The 22,361-nt window shown below is 65.7% G+C and overlaps 1 protein-coding gene across 5 annotated transcripts in view; it reads right to left on the reverse strand.

Moving 5' to 3' along the window:
• Window positions 1-22,361, reverse strand: part of PDE4A (phosphodiesterase 4A) — a 162,689-nt gene that overhangs the window by 30,572 nt on the left and 109,756 nt on the right. Inside the window, exon 1 of one of the 5 annotated variants that reach the window (XM_039514065.1) lies at window positions 21,965-22,315. The exons of 3 other annotated variants lie outside the window; for them this stretch is intronic. In XM_039514065.1, coding sequence (XP_039369999.1) covers window positions 21,965-22,206 — 242 coding nt within the window. In that variant the 5' untranslated portion in view covers window positions 22,207-22,315. Of the gene's footprint in view, window positions 1-10,990; window positions 11,107-21,964; window positions 22,316-22,361 lie in introns of those variants that run through there. One more of the 5 variants, XM_039514066.1, reaches the window with a different exon arrangement.

Here is a 22,361-nt window from a genome sequence, read left to right on the forward strand (position 1 = left end):
GGTGGGGAGAGGCCTGGGCCCAGCGGCTCCCCCAGCTGGGGGCCGACTCACCGCCCGGGGGCCCTGCTCCTGCCGAGCAGCACCGGCTTCCTGCCCCCCCGGGACCCCAGGCCCTGAGTGCCAGGCCAGGCCGGGCCGGGCTGGGGGCCCCCCCGGAAGAACCGGCCTCTGGGCTTCCTCCCCTCCCACCCGACGCCTTTCGCTTTCAGTTCCCCCAGCAGGAAGGCAGCAGCCGACCCAGCTCCCTCCCCCACCACGCCCAGCTCCTCCCCGTCACACCCAGCTCCCCTCCCCCACCACGCCCAGTTCCCCTGCCCCTCCCCAACACGTCCAGCTCCCCCGCCCCTCCCCTCCCCACCACGGCCAGCTCCTCCCCGTCACACCCAGGTCCCCTCCCCCACCTCGCCCAGTTCCCCTGCCCCTCCCCACCACGTCCAGCTCCTCCCCGTCACTCCCAGCTCCCCTCCCCCACCACGCCCAGTTCCCCTGCCCCTCCCCCACTACACCCAGTTCCGTGGCCCCTCCCCCCACACCCAGCTTCCCCGCGCCCTTCCCGTCATGCCCCACTCCCTCCCCACCACACCCAGGTCCCCTGCCCTCCCCACCCACACCCCACCCTCCCCATCACACCCAGCTCCCGTCCCTTCCCTATCACACCCCACTCCTCCCCATCCCACCTCCCCATGTCCTTCTCCTCCAGTGATGCTTTTCTCCTGCCCCACCCAGCATGTTCCCACCCTCCGAGCCCCGAGCCCTGCCCCTCACGCCCTGTTCCCACCCACCCCGCCCTGCCATGCGCCCCACTAGCCCAGCCCTCCCGGTGCCCCTCACTCCCGACCCGCAGCCCCCGCTAGCCCAGCCCTCCCGGGGCCCCTCACTCCCGACCCGCAGCCCCCGCTAACCCAGCCCTCCCGGGGCCCCTCACTCCCGACCCGCAGCCCCCGCTAGCCCAGCCTGACCTGCTCACTAGTAAATCACCCTCCTGGGGCCGTTTTCCAGCTCCCCAGAGGAGTCTGCCCAGGGAACATGAGCGGCCGTGACAGTGTGTCCAGCAGAGGGCAGTGGTGCACACACAGACACACCCCTTGCACACGCATTCCCATGCACACCCATGTGACCTTGCACACTTCACTTCTCCCCATCCTATTTGGCTCTCAGGTCAGGCCCCCTCAGCCCCTGGCCGGATTCCCCCCAGCTGCAGCCCTGCTGGCCCCCACAGGGACCGTGAGGGGAGGGGCTGGCTGCTCTCATCGAAGGGCCCCCCCTTGCGTCTCTGGCACCCATCGGGCTTGGGGAGTTTGGCAGAGCAGGGATCGGCGGGAGCAGCCGGGGCAGCAGGAGTGGGGGCCCGGAGGGGGGGAGGGGGCTGCCCGCTGAGCCCAGCCTGGCAAGGAGCTGGGGCGGGGGGACTCCAGGTGCAGTGCCCCCAGGGAGGGCCGCTCTGAGCCCCAGAGACACACGTCTGCGCCCGGGGAGAGGCTCCCCCACCCTCCCAAGGGGCTCAGGGCCCAGCCCCCGTCACCTCAGGGCTGCTGAACCTGTCGGGCAGGGGCCTGGCCCGGGGATCTCCGAGCACTGGCCTGGGGGTCAGGACACCTGGGTTCTGTCCCCAGCTCTGACCTGCTGGGTGACCTGGGGAAACCCCTCCCGCCCTGCGGAGACTCAGGTCTGTGCAGCACCCAGTGTCTAGCGCTCCCCAAGCAGAGAGCTCACCCCGAATCCCACAGAAAGTCTGCTGGGACCCATCCTGCTCCCTGCTCACCCAGCCAGCTGCCACAGTGGGCAGTGAGGGGCACTGGGGCAGCTGGGGGGGCAGGGCTGGGCTAGAGGGGTCTGCGGGTCGGGAGTGAGGGGCACCGGGGCAGCTGGGGGGGGCAGGGCTGGGCTAGAGGGGTCTGTGGGTCGGGAGTGAGGGGCACCGGCAGAGCGGGGGGGGCCGGGCGGGGCTGGCAGGGGCTGCGGGTCGGGAGTGAGGGGCACCGGCGCAGCTGGGGGGGCAGGGCTGGGCTAGAGGGGTCTGCGGGTCGGGAGTGAGGGGCACCGGCAGAGCGGGGGGGGCAGGGCTGGGCTGGCAGGGGCTGCGGGTCGGGAGTGAGGGGCACCGGCAGAGCTGGGGGGAGCCCAGTGCTGGGCTAGCAGGGGCTGTGGGTCGGGAGTGAGGGGCACCGGCAGAGCGGGGGGGGGGCAGGGCTGGGCTGGCAGGGGCTGCGGGTCGGGAGTGAGGGGCACCGGCGCAGCTGGGGGCAGGGATGGGCTGGCAGGGGTCTGCGGGTCGGGAGTGAGGGGCACCGGCAGAGCTGGGGGCAGGGCTGGGCTGGCAGGGACTGCGGGTCGGGAGTGAGGGGCACCTGAGGAGGTGGGGCGTGTCCATCATGGTGGGGGGGGCGACACTTTCACCTAGCAGCACCCTGGCAATGCTATTTACAAACACGGGGGGGGGGGAGGAGCTTTGTGCTCAGACACCCCCCCCCCCCGGGCCTTCCTGGCTCTCCTGTGAGCTGCGGGGAGGGGGGGGGGCTGAGCCCCTCTCCCCTATTGCTTCAGGGCCCGGGCAGCCGGCACTGGCCTGATGGGGGGAGGGGGGGCAGCACCAGGTGTTTGGGTGACTCAGCCCCACAGTTTAACCCTTTGGTGGCTGCTGACGGAGGCGGGGGGGCAGGTCCCTCTGCATCCTCCCCTCCCCCCACAAGCAGCAGCGAGCCCAGCTGGCTGCCAGGCCGGTGGGGGGGGGGTGGCGGGGGCTCACTGGGGGCAGGGAGTGAGCGGCGCAGACACCCCCGAGCGCGGCGGAGCAGGGACAGAGCCCAGCCAGTGGATGTGCAGCACCTGGCGTAACGGGGCCGGGTCAGAGCGACTGAGAGCTCAGTGCCGACCCCTGCTGCTGGGCCGCTGGCACCCCTGTAAGTGTGCACAGCCGCACACACCTCCCCGCGCACAGCCGCACACACCTCCCCGTGCACAGCCGCACACACCTCCCCGTGCACAGCCGCACACACCTGTGCACACACCCCCTTATGTGTGCACAGCCGCACACACCTCCCCCTGCACAGCCGCACACACCTCCCCGCACACAGCCGCACACACCTCCCCCTGCACAGCCGCACACACCTGTGCACACACACCCTTATGTGTGCACAGCCGCACACACCTCCCCCTGCACAGCCGCACACACCTCCCCGTGCACAGCCACACACACCTCCCCGTGCACAACCTCACACACCTGTGCACACACACCCTTATGTGTGCACAGCCGCACACACCTCCCCCTGCACAGCCGCACACACCTGTGCACACACACCCTTATGTGTGCACAGCCGCACACACCTCCCCGCGCACAGCCTCACACACCTGTGCACACACACCCTTATGTGTGCAGAGCCGCACACACCTCCCCGTGCACAGCCGCACACACCTGTGCACACACACCCTTATGTGTGCACAGCCGCACACACCTCCCCGCGCACAGCCGCACACACCTGTGCACACACACCCTTATGTGTGCAGAAGCGCACACACCTCCCTGTGCACAGCCGCACACACCTGTGCACACACACCCTTATGTGTGCACAGCCGCACACACCTCCCCGCGCACAGCCGCACACACCTGTGCACACACACCCTTATGTGTGCACAGCCGCACACACCTCCCCGCGCACAGCCGCACACACCTCCCCGTGCACAGCCGCACACACCTGCACACACTTCAGATCCACATCTGTCCACACCCACACCCACCTGGGCACACACATCCATGTACACCCACACACCTGTGCACACCACACACCCACGCACAGCTGCACACACTGCACACCCACACACCTGTGCACACATGCATGCACTTCACATATCCGTGCCCCCCTGTGCACACCCACTGCGCACACACAGAGTAAGCCCCATGCAGTCTTCCTTGCCGGCTCTGCTGGGGGGAGTGGGGGAGGGGCTCACACACACACAGGATTCCCCCCCCCACACACGACCTGCCTCAGCCTCCTCCCCCCCTCCCCAATCCGGCTGCACAGGGGCTTGCACGTGCCTGTCCCAGCTCAGAGCTCCCCTGCCCCGCCCCCCCCATTAACCCGCACTCCTTAAGCATCGTTAGCAGCAGCCCCCTAGTCCCCTCTCCAGCCCTAGGAGCTTCCCACAGGGGATGGGATCCCCCCTGCACTGCCCCGGGGGGGGGGTCCCCAGCAGCTCCCCAGGCCAGGTGGGCCTGAGGCCAGAGCCCTAAGCCAGCCCTGCCAGGGGGGAGACAGCCCCGGATCCACCCGACCTGCCCCAGCAGCAACTGAGCTGCCATCTGGCAGCCTCTGCGGGCCCAGCTCCCAGCGGGCCCCCGCCCCAGGGCTCAGGGGCCAGCCGGGGGCCCGAGCCTGTCGCAGCAACGGGAGCTCAGAGCCTCCCTCTCTGGGGAATCCCCCCAGCCCCTGCCCGGCGCAGCACAGCCGAGCGGGGCCTGGCACCAAGCACCTTTCACAGGGATCGACACCAGAGGCTTTGGGACCCCCCATCCCGGAGCATGGGGACAGGGACCCCCCACGGGACACCCCGGGAAAGGCACAAGGAGAAGAAGGGACTTGATCAGGGTCACACAGTAGGACAGTAGCAGAGCCGGGGAGAGAACCCAGGAGTCCTGGCTTCCAGCCCCCCTCTCCCCCCCGCCCCAACCACTACACCCTCCTCCCCTCCTGGAGCAAAGAGCCCAGGAGCCCTGGCTCTGAAGGACACCCAGTGAGGGGAGGAGACTCCGACTGGGAGCTCCCCTGGGGAGGGGAACTGAGGTGCTGGGAGGGTCATTGCTGTGCTACACACAAACATGCACCTTGTGCACCCTCCCCCAGTGGCACACACACTACACTGCATGCCCCTTGCACTGAACACGCACACGCTGCACTGCATGCACAAAGCACTGGGCACACATTGTATTGCTGACACGGCGTGCACACTACACTGCATGCACCTTGCACTGAACACGCACACGCTGCACTGCATGCACAAAGCACTGGGCACACACTGTATTGCTCACACAGCGTGCACACTGCACTGCATGCACCTTGCACTGAACATGTGCACATACACACCGCATTGCACGCACATACACTGCACTGCATGCACATGGCATTGGGCACATTGCATTGCTCACACGGCGTGCACACTGCACTGCATGCACCTTGCACTGAACACGTGCACATACACACCGCATTGCACGTACACACACTGCACTGCATGTACATGGCATTGGGCACACTGTATTGCTCACATGGCGTGCACACTGCACTGCATGCACCTTGCACTGAACACGTGCACATACACACCGCATTGCACGCACACACACTGCACTGCATGCACATGGCACTGGGCACACACTGCATTGCTCACACCGCGCGCGCACTGCACTGCATGCACCTTGCACTGAACATGCACACATACACACTGCACTGCATGCACACATACTACACTGCATGCACATGGCACTGGGAACACACTGCATTGCTCACACCGTGCACACACTGCACTGCATGCACCTTGCACTGAACATGCACACATACACACTGCACTGCATGCACACATACTACACTGCATGCACATGGCACTGGGAACACACTGCATTGCTCACACCGTGCACACACTGCACTGCATGCACCTTGCACTGAACACGTGCACATACACACCGCATTGCACGCACACACACTGCACTGCATGTACATGGCATTGGGCACACTGTATTGCTCACATGGCATGCACACTGCACTGCATGCACCTTGCACTGAACACGTGCACATACACACCGCATTGCACGCGTGCACACCGCATTGCACACACACACACTGCATGCACATGGCACTGGGCACACACTGCATTGCTCACACCGCGCGCACACTGCACTGCATGCACCTTGCACTGCACTGCATGCACACACACTGCACTGCATGCACACACACTGGGCACACTCTGCATTGCTCACACACACGCATACCCTGTGCAGCAGGCCGGGGCGGGCCGGTCACAGCACTGCCTGGCAGCTGCCTCCCAGCTGGCGCAGGGCAGGTGCTGACGTCAGCCCGGGGAGGCCAGCGAGGGGGTGCCAGGAAGTGATAAGATACGATTAGGGAGCCCTGGGGTGACGCAGGGCGTTATCAGCCCCAGGGGAGGCAGGGAGGAGCCTTGGGACAAGGGTGTTACTAGGTTTCCGGCCACGCTGCACCCCTGGGCTAGCCCGAGAGGGGAGAGCCGCGTGGCTAGCGGACAGAGCACAGGGCTGGGGCTCAGGAGTCCCTGCTGGGTGCCCTGGGGAAAGTCCCTGCCCTGCTCCATGCCTCAGTTTCCCCATCTGTAAAATGGCTACATGCCTTGCTGACTGGGTGGCTGGGAGCAGGGGGGGTGGGGGTGGGATGGGAAGCACTGGCTGACATGGCTCCAGGGGTGGGCTGGCTGGGAAGAACAGGGGAGGGAACTTACCCAGCCAGCTCCCCGCCCCCCCACAGGGTTGGAAGGGAGGGGTCTGGCGGCTCCAGCTGTTTGCAATTAGGGCTGGGTGGGGTTGGGTTTTTGGCAGGGGGGAGGGGCTCTTCTGCTGGAGTTCACCCCAGGTCAGCGCCTGGGGCCAGCCGCAGCTGTATGGGGGGAGAGCGGATGGCTGGGAGCTCCTGACAGGCAGAGGAAACAAAAAGGGGGGGCATCCCTTCCCCCCCACCCCGATGCCAGGGCTGACAGGACAGGAGGGAGCCATGGATGTGCAGACCCCACCCGCCCCCAGGGGACGGAGGCTGAGGGGCAGCCGATGCACAAGGCGCCAGCGACACCCCCTTGCTCAGCCCAGCACGGCCCCCCCAGCTCAGGGCCCAGTGGGGGGAGCAGACGGGATGAGCCGGGGGGCTGAGAGGGCTGCAAAACACAGGTGGGAGCTGAAGCAACAGGACACAGGGAAGAAGCAAAGTGCTGGTCTTGGGAACAGATCCACAGGTGCCTCCGGGAGCGGAGTGGGGGCTGGTGGTCAGAGCAGGGGGCTGGGAGCCAGGACTCCTGGGTTCTCTCCCCGGCTCGGGGAGGGGAGTGGGGGCTAGTGGTCAGAGCAGGGGGCTGGGAGCCAGGACTCCTGGGTTCTCTCCCCGGCTCGGGGAGGGGAGTGGGGGCTGGTGGTCAGAGCAGGGGGCTGGGAGCCAGGACTCCTGGGTTCTCTCCCAGGCTCTGAGTGGGGAGTGGGGGCTGGTGGTCAGAGCAGGGGGCTGGGAGCCAGGACTCCTGGGTTTTAACCCCAGCTCTGGGAGGGGAGTGGGGTCTAGGGGTGAGAGCAGGGGGGCTGGTGGTCAGGGTGCCTGGCTCCTGTTCTCCTCCAGTGACTGTCTGCGACCTTGACCAAATCCCTTCCCCTCCCTGTGCCTCAGTTTCCCCACCCGTTGCTCAAGCTTGGCTCCTGTGCAAGCTAAACACGTGGATATTTGCAAAGGGCTTTGGACTGAGGCTGCTGGAGAAAGGTGAAGCCAGAATAAACAAGGCTTTGGCTCAGCGCACTCTGCTCCTCCCTCCCTCCCCGGGCCCTGCCACTGACCCCTCTCCCTAGAACCTCGGGGGACAGGTCCGGGTCTGGCTTTGGACAGGCAGGGCTGTGACGGAGACCCCTGCAGCCACAGCCCAGGCAAAGCCCTAAGAACCTCGGCATCCGGACAGGGGAGACCGGGTCCGGTCAGAGGGGATTTGGTGCAAAGCTAGAGAGAGACACCCGCTGAATGGGGCACCAGACCCCCCGAGGCACAACCGAGATCAGGGCCCCGTCGGGCCGGGCGCCGCCCAGACCCCGGCCAAGATCAGGGCCCCGTCGCGCCGGGCGCCGCCCAGACCCCAACCGAGATCAGGGCCCCATCGGGCCGGGCGCTGCCCAGACCCGAACCAAGATCAGGCCCCGCTGGCCGGGCGCTGCCCAGACCCGGCCGAGCTCGGGGCCCCGTCGGGCCGGGTGCTGCCCAGACCCCGGCCGAGATCAGGGGCCCGTCGCGCCGGGCGCTGCCCAGACATGGAGTGAGAGGCAGCTCCTGTCCCATCTAAACAGAGAGGTGGGAAACTGAGGCACAGAGCAGTGGAGTGATTTGTCCAAGATCGTCAGCAGAGCAGGGAACAGAACCCAGGCGTCCCAGCCCAGCGCCTGCCCCCCCATCCCCACCCCCACCTCCGACCGCGAACCCTACAGCCCTGCTTTAGGTGAAGCATCCTGTGAAACGCCCCCCTGCTCTCCACGCCAGCCTAGGGTCTGTCCCACCAGCCCCCGCTCCAGGCCTGCACAGGGGGGCTCCCACCGGCCCAGGCTCAGTCACCAGGTGCAATGGGGAGCCAGCGACGAGGGACGCGCCAGCCCTGCGTACCCCAAAGCCACCCGTCCCCGCTGCGCTGTGCCCAGGGGGTCGCTGGTGCCCAGCCCCGGAGCGGCACGAGGGGAACCCGAGGCAGCGGAGCCAGGACATGTTGTTACCCACCAGGCCGGGTGTCAATACAGCTCCTGGCTCCGGATTTCGCTGCCTCCTGGCCCCCGACCGGGCAGGGGACGAGCCAAGGGCCCTGCCCGGGGATCTAGCCCCACCCCCTGCACTGGGCACCGCAGACCCACCCAGCCCAGAGGCAGCACCAGGGCTCAGCCCGCAAAATCCCCCCCCAGCGCCCCCCAGGGGCTCGGGCGCCTCAGCCGCCAATCGAGAGGCTCATTAACGTGCAGCCGAGACCCGGCAAACTCGGGTCACTGAGCGGCCTCGGCAGGGGAGGGACCCAAGTGGCTCCGGCCCCTCAGGGCTCAGCGGGCGGCAGCTGGAGCCGGCGGGGAGCCCCCCAAGCGGGCGCAGCCAGAGCCCCCCGCTGGCCCCACACCCCAAGGTCAGGGTTTAACAGGGTCTCCCGCAGCCAGGGGCAGGACAGGTCACGGTATCGATCTGGGCAGCACTGCCCTAAACACACCTGCCCGGGGCATCGGTGCACACACACACTCGCCCCCCAGAGTGCACACACGCACACTCGCCCCCCAGAGTGCACACACACACCCACACTCGCCCCCCAGAGTGCACACACGCGAGCACCCTCGCCCCCCAGAGTGCACACACGCACGCACACTCGCCCCCCAGAGTGCACACACGCACACTCGCCCCCCAGAGTGCACACACGCACGCACACTCGCCCCCCAGAGTGCACACGCGCACGCACACTCGCCCCCCAGAGTGCACACACACGCACACTCGCCCCCCAGAGTGCACACACACACACACCCTCGCCCCCCAGAGTGCACACCCGCACACTCGCCCCCCCGAGTGCACACACACACGCACACTCGCCCCCCAGAGTGCACACACGCACGCACACTCGCCCCCCAGAGTGCACACACGCACACTCGCCCCCCAGAGTGCACACACGCATGCACACTCGCCCCCCAGAGTGCACACACACACTCGCCCCCCAGAGTGCACCCACAGGCACACTCGCCCCCCGAGAGTGCACACACACGCACACTCGCCCCAGAGAGTGCGCACACACACACTCGCCCCAGAGTGCACACAAATGCACACTCGCCCCCCAGACGGCACACACAGGCACACTTGCCCCCCAGCGAGTGCACACACGCACTCGCCCCCCAGAATGCACAAACATGCACACTCGTCCCCCAGAGACTGCACACACACGCACACTCGCCCAAGAGTGCACACACACGCACACTCGCCCCCCAGAGAGTGCACACGCACACTTGCCCCCAGAGAGTGCACACGCACTTTCGCCCCAGAGTGCACACACACGCACACTTGCCCCCCAGAGTGCACAAACATGCACACTCGCCCCCAGAGAGTCCACACACACACACACTCGCCCCCCCGAGAGTGCACACACACACACTCGCCCCCCAGAGTGCACACACATGCACACTCGCCCCCCAGAGTGCACACATGCACACTCGCCCCCCAGAGTGCACACACGCACACTCGCCCCCCAGAGTGCACACACATGCACACTCGTCCCCCCAAGAGTGCACACACATGCACTCACCCCCCAGAGTGCACATACACGCACTTGCCCCCCCGAGAGTGCACACACATGCACACTCGCCCCCCCGAGAGTGCACACACACACTCGCCCCCGAGAGTGCACACACATGCACACTCGCCCCCGAGTGCACACACACTCGCCCCAGAGTGCACACACGCACGCACACTCGCCCCCCAGAGTGCACACACACGCACACTTGCCCCCCAGAGAGTGCACACACACGCACACTTGCCCCCCCAAGAGTGCACACACACACTCGCCCCCCAGAGTGCACATACACGCACTTGCCCCCCGAGAGTGCACACACACGCACACTCGCCCCCCCGAGAGTGCACACACACGCACACTCACTCCCCCCGAGAGTGCACACACGCACACTCGCCCCCGAGTGCATACACACACACTTGCCCCCCAAGAGTGCACACACACGCACACTCGCCCACGAGTGCACACACATGCACACACACATGAGTGCACACGCACACTCCCCCCGAGTGCACACACACACACACACGCCCCCCGAGAGTGCACACACACGCACACTTGCCCTCCCAAAAGTGCACACACACAGTTGCCCCCAAGAGTGCACACACACACACTCACACACGACTGCACATGCACACTCCCCCCGAGTGCAGACACACGCACACTGCCCCCTGAGACTGCACATACACACTCTCACCCCGAAAGTGAGCACACACACTCACTCCCCTGAGAGTGCACACACACACACACATGCCCCAAAACTTCACGCACACACTCGCCCCCCCCCGAGTGCACACACACACACACGCACCCCCCCTGAATGGGCTCACAAACACACACACTCACCGTGGGTGGACACGTGGGGACAGTCTCACCCTGAGCGCACGTGCACAAACACACTCACCAGGAGCGCCCGTGCACACACGCACACTCCCACTGACACACTCACCCTAAGCACCCACACAGCCGCCCCCCGGGCCCCCCGCTCACCGACCTGACGGACTTGCCCAGCCGGGGCCGCCCCACGTCCGCCTCGCTGAAGGAGAACTGCATGGCCCGGGGGACCCAGGAGTCCGGGGCACCCCGGGCGGGCATGGGGGGCCGGCGGCTCCGGGCGGGGCAGCCCCGCAGCCCGGTCCCCACGCTGGGCTCGGCTCGGCTGGCCGGGGAGGGGCCGCGGTTGGCTGCAAAGCCCGGGGGCGGATTTCGGGGCCGGGAGCCGGGCGCGGGGCTGGGCTCCCCGAGGACTCGGCCCCCGCCCGGCCTGGCACCCGGGGCTGCGCTTTGGGGGACACTCCGAGTTCACAAGCGCAGCCCCCGCTTGTGCCAGAGGGGAGCAAAGTGCCTCACAGCCATCCCGTGTCGCACACGCGTGTGCACACACCCAGCACCCGCAGCCAGGCCAGTCTCCTCCTTTCACATGGACGAAGCAGGGAAGAGACGTGTGCCAGGGACACAGTGTGAGTCAGAAGTGGAACCCAGGAGTCCGGGCTCCCATCCCGCACCCCACTCTCACCACCAGCCCCCACTCCCCTACAAGAGCGAAATGCTGTGCGGCCCCTACGGGTTTGTTATTGTAGGGTTGCGGAGGGGGGGCAGTGTCAGGGAGAGTTTGTTATTGTAGGGTTGTGCGGGGGCAGTGGCAGGTTGGGGAGGGGTCGGGGGGCAGTGGATGGGAGGGTTTGTTATTGTAGGGTTGCGGGGCCGTGGCAGGTTGGGGAGGGGTCGGGAGGGCAGTGGATGGGAGGGTTTGTTATTGTAGGGTTGCATGGGGCAGTGTCAGGGAGGGTTTGTTATTGTAGGGTTGTGCGGGGGAAGTGGCAGGTTGCGGAGGGGTCGGGGGGCAGTGGATGGGAGGGTTTGTTATTGTAGGGTTGCGGGGGGCAGTGGCAGGTTGTGGAGGGGGCAGTGGATGAGAGGGTTTGTTATTGTAGGGTTGCGGGGGACAGTGGCAGGGAGGGTTTGTTATTGTAGGGTTGCGGGGGGCAGTGTCAGGGAGGGTTTGTGATTGTAGGGTTGCGGAGGGGTCGGGGGCAGTGGATGGGAGGGTTTGTTATTGTAGGGTTGCGAGGAAGTGGCAGGTTGCGGAGGGTCGGGGGGCAGGGGATGGGAGGGTTTGTTATTGTAGGGTTGCATGGGGCAGTGTCAGGGAGGGTTTGTTATTGTAGGGTTGCATGGGGCAGTGTCAGGGAGGGTTTGTTATTGTAGGGTTGCATGGGGCAGTGGATGGGAGGGTTTGTTATTGTAGGGTTGCGGGGGCCAGTGGCAGGAGGTTTGTTATTGGAGGGTCGGGGGCAGTGGATGGGAGGGTTTGTTATTGTAGGGTTGCATGGGGCAGTGTCAGGAGGGTTTGTTATTGTAGGGTTGCATGGGGCAGTGTCAGGAGGGCTAGGGTTAGTGTTATTGCAGGTTGTGGAGGGGGCAGTGGTTGAGAGGGTTTGTTATTGTAGGGTTGCATGGGGCAGTGGATGGGAGGGTTTGTTATTGTAGGGTTGCATGGGGCAGTGGATGGGAGGGTTTGTTATTGTAGGGTTGCGGAGGGGGGGCAGTGTCAGGGAGGGTTTGTTATTGTAGGGTTGCATGGGGCAGTGTCAGGGAGGGTTTGTTATTGTAGGGTTGCATGGGGCAGTGGATGGGAGGGTTTGTTCAGTGGATGGGAGGGTTTGTTATTGTAGGGTTGCGGGGGGCAGTGGCAGGTTGTGGAGGGGGCAGTGGATGGGAGGGTTTGTTATTGTAGGGTTGCGGGGGACAGTGGCAGGTTGTGGAGGGGGCAGTGGTTGAAAGGGTTTGTTATTGTAGGGTTGCATGGGGCAGTGGATGGGAGGGTTTGTTATTGTAGGGTTGCATGGGGCAGTGTCAGGAGGGTTTGTTATTGTAGGGTTGCGGGGCAGTGTCAGGGAGGGTTTGTTATTGTAGGGTTGCATGGGGCAGTGTCAGGGAGGGTTTGTTATTGTAGGGTTGCATGGGGCAGTGGATGGGAGGGTTTGTTATTGTAGGGTTGCGGGGGGCAGTGGCAGGTTGTGGAGGGGGCAGTGGTTGAGAGGGTTTGTTATTGTAGGGTTGTGCGGGGGAAGTGGCAGGTTGGGGAGGGGTCGGGGGGCAGTGGATGGGAGGGTTTGTTATTGTAGGGTCTCACACATGCTGAGCCGTTATTTTCAGATACTCTCTGTTTTCAAAGGGCAGGAATTCTGCGTGCGAGGAAGGGGCGGGCGGGTCCCCTCTAGGCCCATGTGCGGGTGGCCCAGGGAGAGCCCAGCTGCCCCACGGGGTCCCCCTGCCAGGGGCGGCTCTAGACATTTTGCCACCCCACGCAGGGCGGATGCCGCGGGGGGCGCTCTGCCGGTCGCTGGTCCCGCGGACGCGCCTGCGGATGCTCCACTGGAGCCGCCTGCCGCCCTCCCGGGGACCGGCAAAGCCCCCCCGCGGCATCCGCCCCAAGCCCGCGCTGGGGCCTGGAGCCGGCCCTGCCCGCTGCCCCCGCTGGGTCCCAGCCCTGCCGGCTCCAGATCCCACCCGCCGCCTCCGGCTCTTACCAGCTGCCCCGGTTCCGGGATGGGAACGTGCCAGTCCCGCCTCCCTATTTACAGACGTGACGACAGATCCCGACAGCTGCCGGGAACCAGTGTCACCGGCCCCTGAGAGGTGCTGTGGCTGCCTGGCCTGGCTCCAGGGGGAACCCAGGAGTCCTGGCACCCAGCCCCACCCCCACTCTAACCGCTAGACCCCACTCCCCTCCCAGAGCCGGGATAGGACCCAGGAGTCCGGGCTCCCAGCCCTGCCCCCTCTCACCCCTAGACCCCACTCCCCTCCCAGAGCCGGGATAGGACCCAGGAGTCCAGGCTCCCAGCCCCACCCCCACTCTAACCGCTAGACCCCACTCCCCTCCCAGAGCCAGGATAGGACCCAGGAGTCCGGGCTCCCAGCCCTGCCCCCTCTCACCCCAAGACCCCACTCCCCTCCCAGAGCCGGGATAGGACCCAGGAGTCCGGGCTCCCAGCCCTGCCCCCTCTCACCCCTAGACCCCACTCCCCTCCCAGAGCCGGGATAGGACCCAGGAGTCCGGGCTCCCAGCCCTGCCCCCTCTCACCCCCAGACCCCACTCCCCTCCCGGAGCTGTTGGGGGGCACTGGGGTGCCCAAGCGGGAGCTGCCGCTCCCTGGACGCAGTCAGGTACAGGTCATGCTCACGTGGGCAGGAAGGGGGGGTCGGTCCCGGACTGGGCATAACACGCCGGGGGTTGCGGCCCCTCCCCGACCTCCCTGCCCTGCTCTGGTGCAGGCCTGGGGGGGTCAGATGAGAGGCTCAGGCAGGCCCCCCCCCCCGCCCTAGAGCCTGTGGATGTCAGGGCCTGACGCATTTCCGTCCCCTTTCCTTTGCTAACACACACACAGCTCCCCCTACACACACACAGCTACACACACACAGCTCCCCCTACACACACACAGCTACACACACAGCTCCCCCTACACACACACACAGCTACACACACACACCCCCCTCTGTACACACACACACAGCTCCCCTTCACACAGGCACACACAGCTACACACACAGCTCCCCCTACACACACACACACAGCTACACACACACAGCTACACACACAGCTCCCCCTACACACACACAGCTACACACACACAGCTACACACACAGCTCCCCCTACACACACACACAGCTCCCCTTCACACACGCACACAGCTACACACACAGCTCCCCCTACACACACACAGCTACACACACACAGCTCCCCCTACACACACACAGCTACACACACAGCTCCCCCTACACACACACACAGCTACACACACACACACCCCTCTGTACACACACACACAGCTCCCCTTCACACAGGCACACACAGCTACACACACAGCTCCCCCTACACACACACACACAGCTACACACACACACACCCCTGTACACACACACACAGCTCCCCTTCACACACACACACAGAGACACACACAGCTCCCCTTCACACACACACACAGCTACACACACACACACCCCTGTACACACACACACAGCTCCCCTTCACACACACACACAGCTACACACACAGCTCCCCCTACACACACACACACAGCTACACACACACACCCCTCTGTACACACACACACACAGCTCCACAACACACACACACACACACACACAGCTACACACACACAGCTCCCCTTCACACACACACACAGCTACACACAGAGCTCCCCCTACACACATACACAGCTACACACACACAGCTTCCCCTACACACACACACACAGCTACACACACACACACACACACACAGCTCCCCTTCACACAGGCACACAGCTACACGCACACAGCTCCCCCTACACACACACACACAGCTACACACACACACACACACAGAGCTCCCCTACACACACACACACACACACACACCCCTCTGTGTACACACACACACATCACTAAATTATTACAGAAAGATCTCAAACAAGCCCCGCCCAGAGAAGACCCCAGAGGCGAGCCCCTCCCTGGGGCGGGGGGCGGGGGGGCAGGACTGTCAGTCACTCCCTGGGATGATGAGTGTGGCGGGATGGATCCGGGGCACAGCAGAACCCCCCCCCCCCACACACACACACCCCCTCTGCAGGGATTTATTACACCCCGTGCTCAGTGCCAGGGCCCCGACCTGCCTCCAAAACCACCAACCACTGCAGCCGGGGGGGGTCAGAGACCGGGGGGGGGGGGTTATATGCATCCGCCCCACCCCCTGAAGCTCACCCAGAGAGCTGGGCATAAGCTTTCATGAGTAAAAACCACTACAGTGCAAACAGTGACGGTCCCATAACCACCACCCGACACGGGAAACCTACAGACTGCTACACTTCCCTGCACGCCTCCAGCTTCCAGCCAGGGCACGGGCGCGGCCCATTGTCCGCAGCCAAGGCCTGAAATACACCCAGGTTTGCTCCGAGCCCTCCGACAGAGACAAACACCCCCAGGCCTCCAGCGAGCGCCCCCACTGCCCGAGCGAGACGGGTACCCCGGACAGGCCCAACAAGGAAAATAACAGCCCACCCCGGCCATCACGGACAGCCCCCAGCTCAAACCTCTACCAAGGATCCCCACTCTCACAGGCCAGGCCTGGCTTACAGACACCCCCCAACCTGAAGCAAGTACTCACCAGCAACTCCACACCACAGCACAGAAACACCAACCCAGGAACCAAACCCTGCAACAAACGCCGGTGCCAGCTCTGTCCACGTATCTATTCAAGGGACACCATCATAGGCCCTAACCACACCAGCCACACGTCAGGGGCTCGTTCACCTGCACATCCGCCATCGTGTGCCAGCAATGCCCCTCGGCCATGTGCATTGGCCAAACCGGACAGTCTCCACGCAGGATAAATGGACGCAAGTGGGACATCAGGAACGGTAACGTACAAAAGCCGGGAGGAGACACTTCACTCTCCCTGGACACTCAATAACAGACGTAACAGTAGCCGTCCTGCAGCAAAAAACCTTCTCCAGCGAAAAACTGCACAACTGGAATTAATTTGCAAACTGGACACCATCAAATTGGGCTTGAACAGGGACTGGGAGTGGCTGGCTCACGACAGAAGTTTCCCTCCCGGGCTACTAGGATGATCCGAGGAATGGAAAACCTGTCATATGAAAGGGGACTCCAAGAGCTTGGCTTGCTTAGCCTGACCAGAAGAAGGCTGAGGGGGGATCTGATCGCTCTCTCTAAATATATCAGAGGGATTAATATCAGGGAGGGAGAGGAATTATTTAAGCTTAGTACCAATGTGGACACAAGAACAAATGGGCATAAACTGGACACTAGGAAGTTTAGACTTGAAATTAGACGAAGGTTTTACGCACGAAAGCTTCTGCCCAATTCAATCTGTTTGTCTTTAAGGTGCCACCGGACTCCTTTTGTGGATACAGACTGACCCAGCTACCCCCTCTGATACAGAGAGTTGGCAGCAGGGGGAACAGAGCGGGGCAGGTTACGTCTCCCCCAGCGTTCGCGCTGCCCCCGGATCCCACCTCCAACCCCCTTCAGAGGGGCCAGGCGGAGCTTAGGGACGGAGCAACAGCAAACACTCTGCCCTGCAGGGGCCAGTGGGAGCTGAGAGCTTTGTGGGGGCGGGGGCGTTGGGAAGCACCCTTGGGCGTCAGGCCACAAGTTACCTGGGAGATCTAGCAGGCCCTGGGTGCAGCCGCTGGGCAGAGATCGGCACCCCCCCGCCTGGCCCCCACCGCTTCGTCAGCCTGGTGCCAAGGACTCAGACACTAACAGCCCCAGGGCTCTTCGCCTCAGCCTGGGGAAGAGTCCGTCCTTACCTGGCAGAGACAGAGGCGACACCGGCTCAGTTACAGGCCGTGCGGCCCCAGCCTCCCACCTGGCCGGGGTCCCTCCCCCAGGCCCCAAGCTGGGCAAGGCAGGTCCTTCCACACCTCTGAAGCATTGGGACCGACTAGGGAGTGGGGTCTAGTGGTTAGAGCGGGAGCCTGGGAGCCAGGACTCCTGGGTTCTTTCCCGGCTCGGCCACTAAGGGCCTGAATGATGCAGGGGGTGGGACGCGAGGCTGGCGGTTCCTTGGATACAGAGACGGCCGGGCGCCTTACTGACCCCGGAGCAGACTGCGGGGTGGGGTGGGGTGGGGGGCTGCTCTGAGAGCCCCTGCAGGGAATCCAGGGGCGCAGGGTCACACTGCCCTCTTGTGGGCCAGCTCAGCACTGCAGTGTGTGTGGGCCAGGGAAGGGGACATCCGGGGACCCCAGCCTGGGGCCTCTGGAGGTTAGTGCCTGGGCTCTGCTCAGGCTGCAGCAGACACGAATCTCTACATGGCCAAATGGGAGGTGGGGGGGTTACGCGGGGGTCAGGCTCTGGACATCCAGCCCGGACTGGCCCCCAGCTTCCCCCTCCCAGAGCTGGGCACAGAACCCAGGAGTCCTGGCTCCCGGCCCCTCCTGCTTTAACCATGAGATCCTACCCCTGCCTGCTGCTATCACCCCAGCCCACATCCCCATCTGGGGGCTGGACCACTCCACCCTGCAAGCCCCGTTCTCTGCCCCCCAACCAGGGGGGCTGCACCACACAACCGCAGCCTGAGACTGTCCCAGCAATTCGAGGGTTAATGCCAAGGCGCGGCTCCCTCGGCTGCCAGCAGCAGTAAGCTGTTGTACGGCTTGGCCCCCACAGGGCTTTCCCCCTTGCCCCACTGACTGCGAGAACAGCCTGGCTGAGCAGCAGCCCCCCCCCCCCGCCCCATGAGTTGGGTTTCCGGCCCGGCCCAGTGACGGGGGCTCAGGCTGGGTGAACCGAGAGTCCAGCCTCCCTGCTCCAGCAAAGCCACGTAACCTGTGCCCATGGGACGACCCACCCCCCGGCCTGGACGACGCAAATGGGGGGTTGGTGTTATTTGGGGGGAGCTTGGGAAAGCTGGGGAGAAACAACCTGAATTTCCCCAATTTGGATTTTCAAAAACAAACACAAAGGGGGGGGGGGAGCTGGTTTTCACCCCCCCCCCGGGTTTCCTAGCAGCCAGGACAGAGGGGGGAGGCTGGACCCCCCGCACCCGATTTAGCCCTGGCTTGGCAGCCCCTCGTGATTTTGCCGTTTGGGGAAATGCCGTTTGCTGTTGAACCCAGGTCTTGCCCCCCGCACGCCCCAGCAGGCCCTGCCCGGCGCCCCCCAGCGAGCACCAGCGGCTCAGACCCCCCGGCTCCCCGGCAGCCCCGGGACTGCAGGGCTTGCCAGCCGTGGGGCAAGGCGGGTTTCTGGGCCCCCTGGACACCCAGCCCCGGGCTCTGGGGGCAACGCGGCGGCTTCTGCCCCCGGCTCTGCAGTGCAACCGGGCTGCAGAGCGCCCCCTGCAGGGCTGCCCGGCCCCGCCCAGCTTCCCCCTGCGCCTTATCAGCCCCAATCAGCTTGTGCTCAGTTTCCTGTGCCATCCCCTGCGGGCGATGAGCCGGTGGCCGGGGACATGGTGTTCCCGGGGGGCGGGGGGGGCCTGCGGCAGCCAGGACCCAACGCAGCACCCAGGCGGGGGATGGGCAGCCGCCGGGGGAAGGGGGCACAGGAGCGGTGCCAAGCCCAGCCCCCCACCTGCTGCAGCAGGGAATCCAGCCGGGGCCGAAACTGAGAAACCCACAGCCGGTGACTCAGCGCAGGAGCCTGAAACCACAGACCTGGGGGGGTGCGGGGGGCACAGGCAGCCCCACGAGAGCCTGGCAGGATCGGGGCCCAGCAGCCTCTCGTGAGGAGCCGGCGGCAGCAGGACGCAGGAGCCGCTCTCCGGAGCCATCACGCCACTCTCAGTTCCCCTGCCCAGCCCTGCGGGCGGGAGCTCCGAGATATTAATAGAGGGGCCAGCCGCAGACCCAGCAGGGACTGATCCCACAGGGACGCGAGGAGCTGGGACCGGGCCAGACCAATGGGTTGGGATCCCCGCCCACCCCGGGCCAGAGCTGGGGGGCTGGATCCCCGCCCACCCCGGGCCAGACCAATGGGCCCGGATCCCCGCCCGCCTCGGGCCAGAGCTGGGGGGCCGGATCCCTGCCTGCCCCGGCCCAGACCAATGGGCCCAGATCCCCGCCCGCCTCGGGCCAGAGCTGGGGGCCGGGATCCCCACCCGCCTCGGGCCAGAGCTGGGGGCTGGGATCCCCACCCGCCCCGGGCCAGAGCTGGGGGGCTGGATCCCCACCCGCCTCGGGCCAGACCAATGGGCCTGGATCCCCGCCCGCCTCGGGCCAGAGCTGGGGGGCTGGATCCCCGCCCGCCTCGGGCCAGAGCTGGGGGGCTGGATCCCCGCCCGCCTTGGGCCAGAGCTGGGGGGGCCAGATCCCCACCCACTTCGGGCCAGAGCTGGGGGCCCGGATCCCCACTCGCCTCGGGCCAGAGCTGGGGGGTCGGATCCCCACCCGCCTCGGGCCAGACCAATGGGCCCGGATCCCCGCCTGCCCCGGGCCAGAGCTGGGGACCCGGATCCCCGCCTGCCCCGGGCCAGAGCTGGGGGCCCGGATCCCCGCCCGCCCCAGGCCAGAGCTGGGAACCCAGATCCCCGCCCGCCCCGGGCCAGAGCAATGGGCCCGGATCCCTGCCCGCCCTGGGCCAGACCAATGGGCCCGGATCCCTGCCCGCCCTGGGCCCCCCTCACGCCAGGCGCTGCGCAGACCCAGGGGCAGCCCCTGCTCCGAAAAGCTCACAGTCTAAATAAGGAGGGAGGGGAAAGTGAGGCACAGCAGGGAGGGGACCTGCAGGGCAGGGACAGAACCCAGGAGTCCGAGTCGCAGCCCTGGCCCATCCTGCTGTCTCTGTGCCCCCGGGCCGGGGGCTGCAGCCAGAATCCCAACCTCTCTCGGCCCGTTGTCCCAGGCCCAGCGCAGGGCCCTGCCTCCATGGAAGGGGGCCAGGCCTCCCACGGCGCAGCCACCCCGTTCTCCCCTGTTTACACGTTGTGCTCTCTCCAGCAGCCCTTTTACGGCACGAGACCCGCCCAAGGGCCCCCGAGTCATGTCTTCGCCCCCCTCCCCCTGCCCAGACCGGCCACAGCAGCTGCACATCTGGAGCCTCTGAGCCGGCGGGTCAGCCTAGAGCCGGCGAGGCCGTGAGATCCAGACCGGCACCGCAGGGACACCAGCGAGGCAATGCCAGAGGCTGCACAGCGAGACAGCCCCTACCCCTGGGAGCTCGCGGTCCCAGGGCAGGAGGGGAAACTGAGGCGCAGAACAGGGCTGCCCAGCAGGCAAAGGAGGGGGCAGAGTGCACGTCTCCAGGTTCTCACCAGACCACACTGTCTCCCCAGGCTGTTCCTCTGCCAGGCTCTGCCCCCAAAGCCCTTTCATGTGGCTTCCAGCCGGGCCTTCCCCCAGCTTCAGGTGCTGGCGATTTTCCGGACTGTGCCATGAGGGGGCAGGCACAGGGGCGTGGGCAGCGGAGTGGAGAGAGACGTCCAGGCCGGATGCCCTCCTGCATGGAGCAGGGCCTGTCTGCAGCCAGAGCCAGGGCTCAGGGCTCAGCACTGCCCACACTGGGCAGTGTCTCAGTGGAAGATGAATGGACACTATTGCTTAGAGCCGGGGGTATGGAGGATGCACGCCAGGACTCCTGGGTTCTTTCCCCAGCTCCGGTAGGGGAGTGGGTCTACTGGGTTCTAGCCTGGCTCTGGGAGGGGAGTGGGGTCTAGTAGTTAGAACGGGGGGCTGGGAGCCGGGACTCCTGGGTTCTCTCCCCAGCTCTGGGAGGGGAGTGAGGTCTAGTGGGTAGACGCCTGGGAACCAGGACTCCTGGAACTGGCACTAGAAGTGGGGTGTAGGGCTCAGAGTGGGGGGACCAGGAGCTCTATCACTTACTGTGTGACCTGGAGCGAGTGCCTCAGTTTCCCTACAATCTGGGAGCGGGCGATGATGCCCCACCCCACTGGGCATAGAGGCTTCATGGAAGTTGGCAAAGCGCTGGCAGCAGCTGACAAGGGACGACAAACCCCTAAACCCCGTCCTAGCTGCCCCACAGACCAACGGGGGGGCTGCACTCACTCTGCCAGACATCACAGGGGCCTTCGGCTGATGCCATCACACAGCGCTTCCTGGTCAGGGCCAGAACCCAGGAGTCCTGGCTCCCAGACCGCCCCCCCCCCCCAGCCTACTCACTGGTCCATGGGGGGATGCTGCAGCGGGACCCCCCCGCCCCGCTCTAGGTGAGATCCACACCCTACAGCAGGGTAGGGGCTGCGATGCAGCCGGTCCAGCCGCACCAATCACGCAGCCTTGGCAGACCCAGCCCTGGGCGCTGCACTGGGGACTCTCCCTGGCAGTGCCCAGGCTGCCCCGCTCTGCTCTCCCGGGCCTGGGGGGGGGCACACTGGCCGTGCCACCGTGTGTGGGATGTGTCCAGGCCTGGGGGTGTGGAGCCGGGACGGCAGGAGGCCGTGCTGGGGCCCTGACCCCCGGGCTGGCAGGGGAGGGTTCACAGCCGGGTGCCCGCTCCTTACCAGCCCTTGAACTTGCGGTGATGCTCCTGAATGCTCCTGTTCACCCGCAGCCTCGTCAGGAAGGTGGGCGAGTTGCTGGGGAAGAAGACGGGGGAGTGGGGGAGCCTGGAGGCTGAGCCCGGCTTGGGCTGGCAGTGGGGGGCACCGGGGGAGCTGGGCAGAAACGTCTCGTCGTCCTGACTGCTCAGCAGCTCCAGCTCGGGGATGCGGGGCAGGCTTCTCCGCTTCCTCTCCTGCGCCATGGCAGTGGTGCCCCCCGGGCTCCGGGTCTCGCTGGGCACAGGAGGGCAGTCGTGCCCCAGTGGTCCTGGCAGGTCAGAGACACCCGGGTGGCACCAGGGCACGGTGCCTTCGCCAGGCGCCTGCCGATGCACTCGGGGCAGGGACACGGCCCGGC

This window comes from Mauremys reevesii, linkage group 25 (genome assembly GCF_016161935.1).
Source record: "Mauremys reevesii isolate NIE-2019 linkage group 25, ASM1616193v1, whole genome shotgun sequence".
NCBI lineage: Eukaryota > Metazoa > Chordata > Testudines > Geoemydidae > Mauremys > Mauremys reevesii.